The sequence below is a fragment of the Dendrobium catenatum genome, unplaced genomic scaffold (genome assembly GCF_001605985.2).
Source record: "Dendrobium catenatum unplaced genomic scaffold, ASM160598v2 fragScaff_scaffold_1220, whole genome shotgun sequence".
Classification (NCBI taxonomy): domain Eukaryota; kingdom Viridiplantae; phylum Streptophyta; class Magnoliopsida; order Asparagales; family Orchidaceae; genus Dendrobium; species Dendrobium catenatum.
Window position 1 is genome coordinate 7,359,656 of NW_021319682.1, and position 16,258 is coordinate 7,375,913.

The 16,258-nt window shown below is 33.6% G+C and overlaps 1 protein-coding gene across 2 annotated transcripts in view; it reads right to left on the bottom strand.

The window, feature by feature from the left end:
- Positions 1 to 5,816, bottom strand: part of LOC110108639 (protein LSD1) — a 17,657-nt gene extending 11,841 nt beyond the window's left edge. The window contains exons 1-4 of one of the 2 annotated variants that reach the window (XM_020839360.2): positions 5,701 to 5,816; positions 5,111 to 5,258; positions 3,772 to 3,885; positions 2,995 to 3,108 (exon numbers count right to left, since the gene is read on the bottom strand). In XM_020839360.2, the coding sequence (XP_020695019.1) occupies positions 2,995 to 3,108; positions 3,772 to 3,885; positions 5,111 to 5,168 (286 nt within the window). In that variant the 5' untranslated portion in view covers positions 5,169 to 5,258; positions 5,701 to 5,816. Of the gene's footprint in view, positions 1 to 2,994; positions 3,109 to 3,771; positions 3,886 to 5,110; positions 5,259 to 5,647 lie in introns of both variants that reach the window. The other variant, XM_020839361.2, reaches the window with a different exon arrangement.
- Between the last annotated feature and the right edge of the window lie 10,442 nt (positions 5,817 to 16,258).

Sequence of the window (16,258 nt, forward strand, 5' to 3'; positions counted from 1 at the left end):
CGGGATGGTGGTGGTGGCCGGCGGCAAGATCCAAGGTGGGGGAGCCGGCGGCTAGGGTTTGGGGGAAGGGGATTTTGTGGAGCTTCTAATGAGAGAGAGATGGTGAACGAATAAACATAAAATAAACTAGAGAACTCACCAAGAGATCTCAAAGGAAGAACTCACTAAGAGATCTTGTTATGCACTCACAAAGAGAACAAAAGGGAGCAATTTTCATTTCATTCATCAATACTAGTACAATGCATGAAGCCTCCTATAAATAGGCCAAAAGAAACAAAAACTAAAAGACATAAATGCCCTCGGGGCTACAATATCAAATGACAACCTCTAGGGGTAAAATGGGAAAACAGGAAAACAAAATAAACTAGTACATAAGACACAAAAGAAAATAATAAACTCCACATCATAGCCGTCGATCTTCCGATGTCCTCATCATTGGTCGTGATCAATACTAAAGAAAACAACCAATGGAAAGTGTATATATATATAAAAATATTAGTAAGCTTAGCCGACCAGGGGACAAAAGACCATGGATCATGGACCTTTGTAAGAACTTTCTTTAGTTAGGAAAGAGAGACATGCCAGCCCGCCTTAGGCGACTAATGCCTTCTCCGACGTGAGCTCCTACTCTCTTAGCGGTCGAAAGAAATCGGCATTGGGACTGTTTGAATTAAAACGAATGGTTCTACTAGTGGAAAAAAAAAAGTGACATGCTTCCATACAAGCTAGGGTAACGCAAATCAAGTTGAAGGTGGGGAAAGAAGAAAATACTAAAGAAAGAGAAGAAGCACATAAAGAAGATGAAGGTCTTGTTAACCAACACAAACAATGGCTCCATCTTCATCAAATGATTTAGAGGAGGAAAAGATTTGTTTCATAGCTAAAGAGGAGGATTCTGATCCTCAAGAGGTATACGATCATTACATTTCTTATAAAGATTTGACAATATGAAGTTCAAATAAAGTAGACGCCTATGAGCTAAATCACAAAGATTTGATTTAAATGACTCAGTAAAGCTAGTGGATGAAAAACTTTATAGGAGCATAAGACACTATTGCAATCAGGCTTGAAAATATGTTTGCTCATTGTGTATGAGCTAATTTTTAGGCCAAACCCAAAGAAACACATTTTCTACGAAAAGCATATATTTCATTATTTGATATAAAGATTTACTATTTTATCACATAGTAGCTTATTATGATATTGATTATATTGGATGCAAAATTGATTAATACAATAATTCTAGATAATAATATCAATTTTTGAGATCATTATTTATGTCTTTGTCTAATATAGAAAAAAGTTCTGTGGCTTTATCCACTATAGTGATAGAGTATGTCACTACAGGTGGTTAATTTTGTTGCATAAATACTTTTCTTAAACTACAATTGGAAGGCTATGGAATTAGGCTAGGATATAGTCCAATTAGTGTGATAACACTAGTGCCATGATCAGCCTATCAAAAAATCTAATATAACACTCACAAAACACATAAATTAAGATCAGACAACACTTTAGTGGAGATCATATTTATCCGGGAGAAGTTAAAATTGAATTTGTTAGCTCATATATTCAAATTGTGGATATTTTTATAATACCATTCGCAGAAGACAGGCTTTATGAATTAAGAAAAATTGACATTGAAGATCCACATTTAATATGTTGGATTTTTTGCATATTTTAATATGCTATATATTTTTTCTCTTTAATTTGATATTTTCAAAAGGAAGAGAGATATGAATGTTGGAATTCAATTTTTGTATTTATACATATATTTAGGGGGATTTTAGTTACATAATTCAGGGAGAACACATCATCAACCATTTTCATATTACTATTTCATTGTTAGATGCTTTATTGAATTGGAGAAGAGAATGCTAAATTACGTTTGAGAGGTTATTTTGTACTTTCAACCTTATTCTTTGTCAACATTGATTTTTCATCATAAAAAGGGAGAGTATTGATCCCATGAGTTTTTTTGTGTATATGAGCTTATTTTGATGATAACAAATATATAATTTAAGGTAAAATTATTATATGTTAAATAATTTCTATAATAAAAGTTTCTAGTGATTTTGATTCAAGCTTCAAGAACAAATGATGAATGATCTAATGGCTAAGCAAGCATAAGGAAGCTCAAGAAAAAGATTAAAAGTCTATTAGAGTTATTAAGAGAGAGAGAGAGAAAGAGAGAGAGAGATAGTCAGGGAACTATTACATTATGATTAATTCTCCACTGACATGAGGAACCATAGTATGTGGCTATGGTACCTAGTGATATCGTGAAATCCTAAATTGATGGGGTTTACGCGTGGATGTAGATTTGAACTAAACCTTATAAAAATCTCTGTTTATTGTCTACTTTCACTTAATCAATCTACACTTAGGCTTCGTTTGCGACGGCTTTTTTACGTTGAAGTACAAATATTTTAACTTTTGTACTAAAAAATGGTTTTAAGAAGCAGTAATAAAGCCGCCCCAAATGAAGCCTTAGTTTTATTATTTGCTAGAATTTTAAATCATCAAATTCACCCCTCTTGATATGCCAAACTCTTCATAAGACTATTCTTTCTAAACACTAGAAAGCGCTTTCTATTTTGTAAGATCATAGTTTTCAACCTTGCAAAACATAACTATATATAATTCTCTCAAAATTTGTCTTGCAAAACAGAAAGAGAAGTCTTGGTACATAATGAAAATTTGTTTCAAAAAGAAGTGTTGTGCATCCAAGATTAAATTTAGCGCAAAACATCTTGAGACAAGTTTTTCATCTAATGTTTAATGCCACAACCTATTAGATTGCTGCTTTAACTTACACTCTCTAGCAAAAAATGTACCAACTTTATGATGACCATTTATATGAATACCAACCACTCTTGCTTCTTGCTTTAGTTTGTTCAGTAGAAATCATATTTCCCTACTCTTTCATTTTAACTTGAACTGAAATGCGTGTATTCTTTTATGTAAAAAAGAGAGAAAATTTGGTCTCCATACCATCAAGTGCCAGGTTAACGGTGTGGCAGCAAGAGCATTGCACACTAGTTGCTCCACGTATATACATTAGAAGAGTATGGCAGCCTCCACAAACTAGTTGAGCCATTTCCGTTCCTGCCTCATTGCCAAAACATTATAGTTGAAGAACATAGTTATCACGAATACTATGCCTGTAATGCAAGCAAACTATTTGAAGATTCCATGCTTTGCAATGTTTTCTGCACATTCTTATATTAGTTTCTTAAATGCACAAAATTCTATCATTACATTCTCAAAGATTTCTTTTAAGATAAAATAAAATACCACTGAAATTCAAATATTGATCTAAAGGAAAACGTTGTCAGGAGCTCCTGGCATATTTTTTATGTCAGAAGTGCAAGAACAACGATCAAATTAGAAAGATATCTGATAAAAAGTAAAACTATCTACAAAATAACTATCAGTCAATTACTTTGCACTGCAAATTTAAACCCAAAATCTTTTTTTTGCTCTAAAAAACGTTGAGCTATGTTTTATTTATGATCAAATGTCCTGTTTTGATCATTTTTTTTTCCATAGTCTAAATACTTGTACTAAACAAGAGATATATCAAAACAGCATGAAGGTTGGAACATATCACCAAAAAACTAAAGTTAATATTGCACATATCAAACAATCATAAAAAATACAATTAAGCTAGATGCAGTCTCTCTTTAACAAAAATAGGACTAAAATTCAAAGGCAGAAAAATAATAATTTTAAGGTACACAAAGAGAACTAATCACTAATGAAATGTACCAGGTGGAGGAACATTTGTCACTGCATTGCATACAGCACAGCAAACTGATGTTGCTCCTAATGGATATAGAAGAAGATTTCGACAGCCTGAACATACTAGTTGGCTCTGACCACCTGATATAAACAGTTGCTTCCATAAATACCACAAATAAATCATATTCTATACCAACACAGTTCATTATTGCAAATTATGAAGAAGATAACCAATAAATGTATGACAACCTTAAATATTAGCTTTCAAAAAGAGAGAGTATTTATAGAAGAATAAAGAAGAAGTAGGCAAAGAAAAGCTTTGAACTGAAAAGTGAAATGTCAAAACTGATAAAGGTAAGAGTTGTATTCTATCTCAATATATTTAACAAATGTAGAAGAAATAAACATCAGAAAACTGTGTAATTGCTGGGATAAAAAATATTGAAAATAGGACAACTGAAGGCAAAGAAAACCCATATAGCTTTGAATTTGACAAGTGAAATGTTTGAATTTACATTGTTATGGGATGCAATATATTTCAAGACATTTAAAATTCTTAAAAGTGACTGCTAGGAAAATACTTAAATGTATAACCAAATTAAAAGTAGGTCTTATGAATGGTGAAAAGTCATTTTCTTCCAATTTTAAAAGGGCAAAGTTGAAACTTATGTTGTTATGAGTTCCAATAAAGTTCAAGATAAACACTCTTTTGATATTAAAATTGATTGATTGAAAACAAAAGTTGAACCAGAATAGATAACTACATAAGCAAGGTAGGTCCTTATGAATAAAGAACATTAATTGTCCCATAATATCCTAAGCCAAATTATATCATTGCTCCCTAAATGAGTGGTATTTTCTTGAACTTGAAAGGAAAGGCCAACAGTTCAATACATAGCAAGAAAAAAAAGAAAGCTAGTTTAGTTAATAAAAATGTTGGAAATATATGCCAAGGTCCTGGGATAATCTTGGGCGCTGGCATAAGCTACTTAGCCCACTCCAATGGTGGAGTTAATAGCTACCCCAGTTCAAAAGAAAAATAAAAAATGACAGTTCTATTTCAATTTCCTCAAAAAGAACGGAAATAATAAAGGCATCTAAGCTATTATCCCCAAAACTCTTAATAGTTTCTTTCAAAGAAATAGTATTTTGACTAATAGCTGATGCAAATGCCCCTCAAACCAAAATGATTTTGAATCATCACAAATTCCTAAATAAAAAAGGACCTTTCTGTAATATTAAAGCAAACAAATGTTGACAATGTTCAGTTAGAGAATCATTAAGAAGAAAAAACAAAGATTTTGACGAATTGATAAATTTTCAGCAGCATTTAACTTAAGGATGACAAAGTAGTTGAAGAATTTACCATTTGGAGGTGTGAAAGGGACAGGGGGTGATGGATAAGGTGCAAGAGGCACTGGCATTGATAATCTGATAACTTTCTTTTCTTCTTTCAATTATTAAAACCTCCTACTTTAGAAAAAGAAGGATAAGAATTCCTAGTCCATTCCCTCCTATACCAATGAAAAAAAAAATCACAAAAATTAGAAAACCATGGAGTTTAAGCAAAAATAACACATTCAAAATAGCACAAACTACTGTTTTTTGAAAAAAAGGGGATGACTATGAAAAAAGAAAACCGCAAACAATCGAAATATTTGCTGCATGATGGCTCAAACTTAAAAGAAAACAAAGTGCTGGTTCTCAATCTGTTTTTTGAAAATAAAATTAGAAGCATTAATTCCAAAACCATATGCCTCAAGATATTAAAATGATAATAGAATAACCAGTAGCCATACGAAAGGCTTTTAACAGCAAACATGTCCATAACTTTTTTCTTGTTAGCCTTCCCCAATATGTCACTAAGCACTTAAACCAGAAAGAAAAGACAAACTATATATACCGCAAAATTTATAATCGGAAACAACCATTAAAAAGGGAAGATTGAGAAGCTACCGTTTAGCTTCTAAAGATTTCTATTTCTCTCTTGTGCTTTCTTGCTATATACTCTAGCTCAGAGAGAGAGAGAGAGAGAGAGAGAGAGAGAGAGGAGGGAGTGTGGTGAGCATAGGTAGGTATTTTATAGTGTGTTGGGTTTTCTATGGGCAATGGGAAATTTCAAAATCATACTTCCGTTGATTTATCCTACATCTTTTCTCATATTTTGGTTTATATTTCTGATATTTTTTCATTCACAAATTTAAGTAAAGTTATATTAAAATAAAATAAAATTTTATTAAGACAGTCTGCTAGTGGATCAAATAAATAAATATATTGAACCATTGAGGCCATCAATTTAGACTTAAGAGGCAAAAGTGTCAATAAAATTTATTTTCTTACATTTATCATCATTCACAAATAATTGAATGATAACAACAGAATTTTACTGTTTTTTACTTTTTTTAAACTAAATATATAACTTTATTAAGTAAGAGAAATTTTATAATAAAAAAATAAAAAATTATCCTTAAATAAAAATAAACTGAATTATCCTAAATTTATTGATTTAGTTATTAAAATATGTTTTGAATAAATTTTGATATAATGTTTTTTTGTAACTGTAGCCTTTATTAAGTACTTTTTATTTTTCTCTATTTTCGGAAGAGAGAGACATTATTTAAAAAAGAGAGCATTCAATTTTCCTTTTGTCGTTCATGCCATGCACGTGAGCTCCCGTCCTTGTGGAGCTTGTGGTTCTGCAAGGGCCACGTAGGTCATGCCCGTACAAATGTAAAGAAGAACACGCCATTACAATTACTTCCGAATGAGTTAATAAACAAATGTAGTATATCCATATAGTATTTAAAGTTTTTTTATATATAATACTTTACACAACTCTTCTTGGCCTATTGGTTGAGAGCTTTGGCTTCCAACTAATAGGTTCAGGGTTCGAGTCTATGTGTATGCGTTGTGTGTGTGAGTTTGCCTTAAATGACCTAAATGTCCCAAAAAAATATATAATACTTTAGGTTTTAAATTATATCAAAAAATATATTTTATTTTACAAAAAAAGTATTAATACTATTTTCGATATAATTTAAATATTAAAATATTATAAAATATAAAAATTTAAATACTAAATATGTAAATATATAAAAAATATTTTATATATGTACGGGTGTCAATATTATATATGTACGGGTGCCTGATATTGACACAACCAGGAAAATTTTCGGGTTTTGGTCATCCTGTTTGCCCTACGAGTTGGTTTGTATTGAACTGAAATCCAAAGAAGACCCGGATTCCTCCCCCTAACCTCACGTTCACGTCCTCACCCACATCTCGCTGGGGCTCGACCCTGCAAACCTCAGGCACAACCCACACCTCCTCATCTCGCCCTCATCCTAATGCAGCTTGAACTTGTAAGCCGTAGACACAAAGTCATGCCCGCACTCGCCTTGCCCGCTTTCGGGCATCCTGCTGTCGTACTCGCTACCACGCACATGCCCCCTTGCCTCGCACATATCCCATAGCCTCCCTGGTCGAGTTAGATCAACTCGGTAACCTGCTCGGGTAGAGTCTAGGTTGAAAATCCCGACCCGTTCGTAAAATTAGGACGGGTTAAGGTCAACTTGTTTGGACCCATGTCAATTCGGGTTAGATCAGAATTTGATCCGTTGACCTATTTTAACACCCCTAAATATATGTACAGATCTCCTTAATAAGTGTTATCAATATTTTAGTATTAATTTTATTATTTTATACTCAATATTCATAAAAAAAATACTAAGCGTTATAACGGTCCCTCCATCAGTGAAAGAGATAAGTGTAAATAGAAAAAAAAAATATTTTATAAATGTGAAAATTTTTAAAAAAATATATATAAATATATATCACTTTAATATCTAAATAATTTCAAAATATATGTAAAAATTTTATATTTTATTTTATTTTAAATAAATTAATATCTGTGATATTTTTTATGAGATTTAAAAGTAAAAGTATTGTATAAATAAATATAGTAATTTATATATTATATATGTAAATATACAATAATTTTATGATATTTATATAAATCGCAAAAAAAAATATTTACTGCTACATTCCCACAAGATTGGCGTACTTTTTAATTTTTTTTAAATAAAATATTTGCCAATCTTGAAAAAGAACAGAGTAATTGATTCTTTTATTTTTTGGGTGAAAATTTCTTGATTCTTTTATCATTTCATTTGTAATAATTGTAGATTAATGAAAATATTTAAAATTTTGAAACAGTAGTTTTATTCACAACCTTTATAATAAAATCAATATGGATTTATAGTATATAATTTTTTTTTATATAAAATTATTTTTAACGTTAGGTGACGCGAAAGGGGAAGGGACAGTCACACAGCCATGGCTGGCAAATCAAGTTCAGATGTCTTATTAATGATATGTAAGATTTAATGGTTGATCACAAAATATTTTTTAGTTCGTTGAATAATTTTTTATTAAGTCCAAACAATGAATTTTGTTATTTTTATTTGAATATGATTATTAAAATAATAATTTGGTTATTTTTGTTTTGAATATGATTATTAAAATTATTGCAAGTTATAATATTCATGATAATAAAAGAATTTTACACCATAATTTTATTTGAAAATTTTGCATGCATACAGATTAAAGAGATTAAGAAGAGAAACAAAAGCATTTATATGAAAAATTCAAAAAATGAAAAAAAAAAATCAGGGGTAGGCCAATTGAATTTGTCTATTATATAAGTGAGGTAATAGTTCATTCTTTATCATAATTAGAGAAAAAGGTGTTACAAAGTATAAAATACTAGCTCAACCTCTTATGGTTCTAATGGAGAATGTTATAGAATAAGTGAAGGATTGCAACGACAATCAGATGATGGTGTTGAACTGATTATGATGGTTGAACAATGATGGTTGGTTGATGGTGCTTTAACGATGATTATAGTTTGATAATGATGATCTAATAATAACAATCAGGTCACAACAATAGAAAAATGACGGTTGCTAGTAGTCATATGTTGGCGTCTATCATTGGACATAACTTTAGAGTTTTTGATAAATCTAAACTTTCTACAATTTTAATTCCATTTATGTCGAGAATGTGGGTTTATTTATCATTTTATGAAGTGCAGTTTTATAATTTTTAGCAAGAATCTCCAAATGCTCCATCGGATGGCCCTTGTTGATTCATTTAATCATATATCATTTTTTTTTGACATTTGGGTGCCTTAGTGATCTTGAAATCGGGTGGCTTGTGTAAGATTTGTCGGATTCCTCTCATTGAGATGCTTATTTTAACTATAAACATGTAAGATTTATAGATTATTTTATTTCTCAAGAAGTGTCAGGAAGATTCTAACTTGACTTATGCTCATTTGGACTTAGATAAAAACATTTTTAGCTTTAATAAAAGTTTATTTGATTCAAAATTTAAAATAATTTACTTTTACCCACTTAGTGAAGTAGTCAATAATTAAAAGAAATAAGAATGTTTGTCACATGGTAATAGGAAAAGGTCCTATGATGTCAATCTCCCATTAAACAAAGGTTCTAGCTAGGGCTTTTAAGGGAAGAAAGTTCTACTCAGAGAGCACAAGTAAGGTTAATATTTGTTATCTTTTTGCATGAAATCTAGTACATCTTATTTCATTATGAACCAACGAAGTTCTTAGCAAAAATTTTTTGAGTGAGTCTTTTATCCTGCAAGTGTTCCCCATATATTATTGAATGGACCTCTCAAACTATATAATTTACTTTTGATGGCGGAAGAAACTTAAGGTATGATTTAGCAAATGAATTTTTTATAATTCATCACCATTAATGATCATTTATATCTTATCATCAAAATTAATGGTGGTTGTACAGTCTTCAGGCAACATCCTATTATATATGATGGAGAGGCTGGGTTTTATCTAATATATTTCATTTGATTTCTCAATAATTTGTATTTTTCATGGACCTTGTATACTTGAGAAGTGAATACCCTTAACACACTTTTTTTGTAATATAAATATCCAATTATAATAGTTAGAAGCTTTGAAAGAGCATCATCTTCGACATTTTAAAATTGATGTGTGTAGATAATTTGACACTTATTAATGCTACAAAATTGTTTATGAAGTCTAAGTACTACAATAATGTGTATGGAATCAATGTTTTTCTGATAGGAAGTGGATGTTCTTTTCACCAAATCAATGGTTGAAACATGAAAAATTGGGAAGAATAATGCCTAAAAATAACTTCTATTGAAAGAACTATGAAGATAAATGCAAGATACAATTAGATCTTCAATTGGAGAGGAAGATTCGGCTATCTCAAATCCCTAGTTGTTGATTAGAGCCCAAATAACCTAAGAATGAACTAAATTGAACAAATATGACATAACCCTAACCCTAAGGAAAATCTCCCTCTTAAATCATACAATAAAAGATAAATACCCAAACAACCCTCCCCCAATTCCCTCCTAAATCTATTCCACTTTCTTAATTACAAGCTTCAATCGAGATAACACCACAACCCATCTAAAGGAAATCCCACTACACAATGTACTATGTCTAAATAACAACCTATATTAAGTATAATGTTAATAGCCAGCCTTTCTTGCTTATTTACAAATATCATATACATCATATAACAATAATATCATTTTATCTATAAATACAATGATGTATAAAATACATAAAAAATCTATAAACTATGAAATTTCTTTAAAAATTCATAAATCATTTTGAAAGTTCGTTAGGGATGTTAAGCCCTATAGAACTGGCCCAAGCTAACCAAGAGGGGGGGTGAATTGGTATTTTAAAATTTCTTTTCACAAAGAATAAAAACTGTATAAACCAAAATCACACCACAAAAATAAATGCGGAATTAAAAGTGCGGAAGCAAAAAATAAGAACACAGAAATTTATAGTGGTTCGGTCAACTCGACCTACGTCCACTCCTTGGAGGCACCCTCCAAGTATTGCACTACAAAACGTGACTCTCCTTGAGCCCCCACGGCTAGGCGGAGAAGCCCTCACAAGAACCTCCTTTTTGCCACCCCGGCAAGGCAGAGAACCTATCTCCTTTTGCTTCCTCCTGAAGCAACCACAACTAAAAGCTAACTCCTTACCTCTACCGACCCTTCCACGGACGAGAAACTCTAGATGAAGAACAAGCGGAGCGATCCTTGAAGGTCTGGATGATCCTGCGATCGTCTAGGATGATATGATCGTATCAATCATCCTTAATTACTCCCTTGATTTTTTGATCAATTAAGGCATAATATGATAATTTCGTCCAGGCCGATCAATGATCGTCCTGGCCGATAATTTAAAAATACAGTATACCTTAGTTGTCTATGGTGGCAACTTCTTTCTATTTTGAGCTTATCGTCCTGGCTGATACACGTATCGTCCAGGCCGATATGTTAATGACAGCTGCCTTAATTAAGAATCCTTATTTAGACTTTCTGTTTTAAGCCTGATCGTCCAGACCGATAAAAAAATCGTCATGGCTGATATGAGTAGAAATAGAAATTCTAAGTCTCTCAAGTGTGTGTTTGTAGGGTTATTTAGCATCAGTCTCTTTGACCATTACAAGATACTCAAAAAGTGAAAAACAAAAGTACAGACTGACTCAACCCTAAACCTACGTAATCCTGAACTGGCTTCTTCTTGATCGTCCGATCTTCGATTCCTGAAAAGTTAGAAGCAACAAGCAGTCCAAGAGAAACAGTGTTTGCCAATCATCAAAATATAAGCCATGAAATTAGGTTTGCAACAATCTCCCCCTTTTTGATGATGGCAAACACAAGTAGGAAAATATCCAAAAAAGTCCATTAGAATTTCAAAGTTAAAAACCCAACAACTTTTCCTACCACACCCTACTCCCCCTTTTGTCATCACAAAAAGAGAGTCCAGATACAAAACAAAAAACAAACAAATACTAAAAAGCAAACTACAAAAAAAAAAAGGAAACAAACACCAGAAAGCACAGACTAAAAGAACGAGGGATCCTGATCATCTGATGGAGGTGGTGGAGGTGGCTGCTGAAAGTAGCTGGCAAGTGTGATAAACTGAGCATTGAACCAGGCGATGTCCTGGTCATGCTGCTGCTGCTGGTGAGTAAGGAAACTATCAAATCGGGCTAAATCCTCAGTGCGGTGCTGCTCGTAGCGGGTAATGTCCTCAGAGTGTTGCTGCTCCTGTGCAGCAACGTAGGCGTCAAAGCGGATCTCCCATCAATCAAACCTCTCAATCAACTGATCAACCGGTGAGTGCTGGTGGAGAGGAATAAGGTCAGGAAAGGGAGCGGAAGCCTCCTCCTCTCTAGCCCCCCGAGGTTCCTCAGGGTGGAGACGAGTATTGTGAAGGGTACTGAAGGAACTGTTTGAGTAGAAGGGAGTTGGGAGGTTAGGTGGAATAGGATACTGAAGTTGGTATTTGGTTTGAAGGACATAGGCTATAATGTGTTCTAAGGCTAGATTGGGTTTCCTCTTATGACCTGGATCGCGGATTGTGGTTAAGTGATTAATGTATCGAAAGATTAAATCAGCAGTATTGAATTCTTTATGAGGCATGATGTAGAAAGTAGTGAGGGAAAGTAAAGGGGTGATGTGGATTCGGTCCCCGGCTTTTGGAATTATGGAGGTGCGAAGGATATGTTGAATTGTCCTAGCATCTTTGACTAAAGAGCTAGTCTCTCCAACATGGTAGGGTGTATTGGTCTGGCGAAGGAAGTGATTCGCCGTGGACCAGTCAAGATCAAGATATGAGGCAATTAAGTGCAGCTTATCCCCGGTGGTGGATAGCTGTAAAAGATAAACACAATCCTGATATGTGATTTCGACAAGGCGTCGATTCACATAGGAGGTCAGGGCTGTGAAGGTAGGGTTAATGCAAAGGTTTGTGAAAAAACTCTCAAAGAAACTCGGTATTGAAAGGGAAAGCAAGAGATAGAATGAAGCAAAGGGAGGTGTGAGCGAAAAGATCCATTACCGGGTATGAGATGTGGGCAGGATTTATGATTCTGGAGACAGTTATCCCACACTCTTTGTAACGATGGTAGGCTGCTTCATCTTCTGCTTCCCTGAAACGAGGGTCAATCCTAGCCCTCGAAGAACTCCCAGAAGTTTGTCGGACACGTTTCCCACCAATCATAGAGAGGAGTTTAGCAAGAAAACACAAGAGGAGAAAGGGTGGAAAGTGCAAAACTATGGCTGGAACGGACAGATTTTAAAGAAATGGCCATATCGTCCTGGCCGATCATAGAATCGTCCAGGCCGATATGGCTCAATAATTGCGTGCAAGCCGATTGGTCAAAAAGGCAGTCCAATCGTCTGGGCCGATCATATATCAGCCAGGCCGATTAGACACAAGCGATCGGCCTAAGGAGTCAATCCGGACGACCGTTGAAAAAGCAGATCGTCCAGGCCGATTAGATGTATCGTCCATGACGATGCACAATAATTGATCGTACCAGCCGAAGTTAAAACGTTTTAAATTCATGCCACGTGTATCGTCCAGGAAAAATAGTGGATCGGCCAGGACGATTATCCAATAATGGATCGTCCGGGGCAAAATTTAAAGATTCAAACGTGCTGACACGTGGATCATCCAGGACGATCCAGTGTATCGGCCAGTACGATGCACATAAATTGCATCGGCCAGATGAAATATTCTATCGGCCAGGACTATCATCATGATTGCAAAAAAGTTCGATCATATCGTCCAGGACGATATAGGATCATCCAGGACGATGAATAACAACAAGCACAAAAAAGGTCAGCAGATGGAATTTTGAAGGTATTTTGTCCTATCGTCCAGGACGATACTATTGAGTCTTGTAATTAGGTTGTTAAACCTAAGTGAATGTCCCAAGGCTACCAAGAGGGGGGTGAATTGGTACTTTAAAAATTTAAGTCCCCTTTTGAAAATTAAGTTGAACCGAAATAAAAATTTCTTTTAAGTTTTTCTAGAAAAATATTTTTCAACCACAGATTTTTAAAACTAAAATTTAAAGTGCGGAAACGTAAAAACATTAAAGTAAATGACACCAGATTTATAGTGGTTCGGTCTAAAACCATACCTACATCCACTCCCTAGAGGCACCCTCTGAGTATTGCACTAATACAAATAGTGACTCTCCTTTTGCACCCACAGCAAGGCGGAGAAGCCTTTACAACACACTCCTTTCACCACTCCCCGGTGCGGCAGAGAACCGTCGTACTTTTACACAATCCCCAGTGTTGGCAGAGAACCGTCCGTCCTTTCACACTATCCCCAATGTTGGCAGAGAACCATCATCCTTTCACACTCTCCTAGTGTGGGCAGATAACCCTACGGCTGTTTATACTCTCCAAGTGTAGGTAGAGAACCCTTCGACTGTTCACACTCTCCAAATGTAGGTAGAGAACCCTTCGGCTGTTCACACTCTCCAAGTGTCGGCAGAGAACCAGATCTCCTTGACAGATCTTCACACAAGAATCTAAAAGGAAGAAGGAAAAGAGTGAAGTAATCCCAATTCACAAGTAGAGATTCTTACATTTGAAATCCAAGTGTAGCCTTATTGCTCTAGTGGTAGGAATCCTCCCTTGAATGCTCTCTTTCACTCCCTCCTTGGCTATTCTCTCAAGAGGCACGAAGATCAAATGACAAAAAGATTGGGTGGCAGTCTAATTTGGACTATTTATACAAAAGACAAGAAAAACCGTCCAAAAACTGCAAGTTTTCAATTCTGTACGCAGTGGATCGTCCTGTACAATCGTGGATTGTCCTGGACGATTTTACTTAAACGATCTGAAACGACCCTATTTGAATATGTGTACGAAATACCTTCGTACAACTGATCGTCCTGTACGAACTAGGTTCGTTCAGTACGAACGATTATTACAAGGTCGGTTCTAAAAACTGCTGAAAACTGTTTTAAGTCGGTTAATCGTTTAGACGAGAATATGTTCGTCTAGACAAAATTTTTACAGAGAACCGATCGTCCTGGACGATTATTGACTTCGTCGGGACGAAAATTTTCCAGAGGACCAATCGCCACGGACGATAATTTATTTTCGTCTGAACGAAAATTTTCCAGAGTTCAGATCGTCCTGGACGATTTTTGATTTCGTCGGGACGAAATTTTTCCAGAGGACCAGTCGACACGGACGATAATTTAAATTCATCTGGACGAAAATTTTACAGTGAACCAATCGTCCTGGATGATAATTAATTTCGTCCTGGACGAATAGGACTTAGAAAAAATTTTTCGAGCAAGTTCATGTTCGTTCCATATGCTCTATAGGAGATAACTGTCTGATCGTCTAGTACGAACTGATATCGTCCCGTACGATCAGTATAAATTTTATATGATCTCCTTATGTGTGTGTGTATGTTTTTATTCACTCAAATTACAATCACTCCTTTTCAATTTGATTTTAAAGAAAAGTACAAGCTTCAAATTTTACAAAGTATCTCATGCTGAATTTAATTTAAAGTCTTCGTAGTCTGGAGTTTATTTTTCCTGAAATGTTAGTACACACAAGAGCAAATACAATTCTTCTAAAAAATGTTAGGAGATAACTACACATTTGAACAATAATCTTTGGAATAATCAAAACTACATAAGTTGCAAAAATGTAAAGCATGCAAATAGTAACTATCTTAACAATCTTCTCCTTTTTGATGATAGCAAAACGATTATTGTTTGTATGATTTCAAATTAAACCAATCTCCTAAACTCCCCCTGAATTGATGTATATATGAAAATAAGGAGGCATTTTGAACCATAAAACACAATTTTTTGTTTTAAAAAAATTTTAAATAATAACAAACTAGAAAATAATAACACACAAGCCAAGCAAAACATACAAACACAATAATTTCTCCCCCTTTTTAACAACAACAAAAAGTGAAGAAGAAATAGAAAAGAAATGTAAGTAATTGTATGAAATTCATTTGAAAATTTAATCTAAATGGTGATTGATATAAGGTATGCAATTTTAAACTAAAAACATTAGGTCAATCATAGAAATTCATAAAATTTAAGAAGTGATATAACATTGTAAGTAAGAAGAATTTATCAAAGACAAGATTCAATTTAGACATTTGAGAGATATAGAAAATCATTACAAGAGAGATGTATAAAAATTCTATATTTCAAAGTTCAATAGAATATAAATGAACATAAGATCAATTTGAATTAAGAGATTGAAAGAATTTGGAAAGAAGAGAATTACCACATGTGGCACTTTGCGCATCTTTTTCAAAATTTGGGCACATTTTTGTGCATATTTTGATATTGGGCTAATTTTATGCATCTTTTTCATATTTGCGAACCTTTGCACATTCCTTTTGATTTTTGTACTCTTTGTACAATTTTCAAGAGTAATTGAATTCTTTCCAAAGACAATAATCTAGAATCTCAAATTTTTCTAAGTGCATAAATATTAATTGAGCTAGGAAATACAAAATAAGACAACATCTAAATTGCAATAATAATATTAACTTTTATGTAGTCTAAATGAATAGACATGAATTTAAAAGTTCTAATTACAACAAGTTATAAACAACTTTTAAATT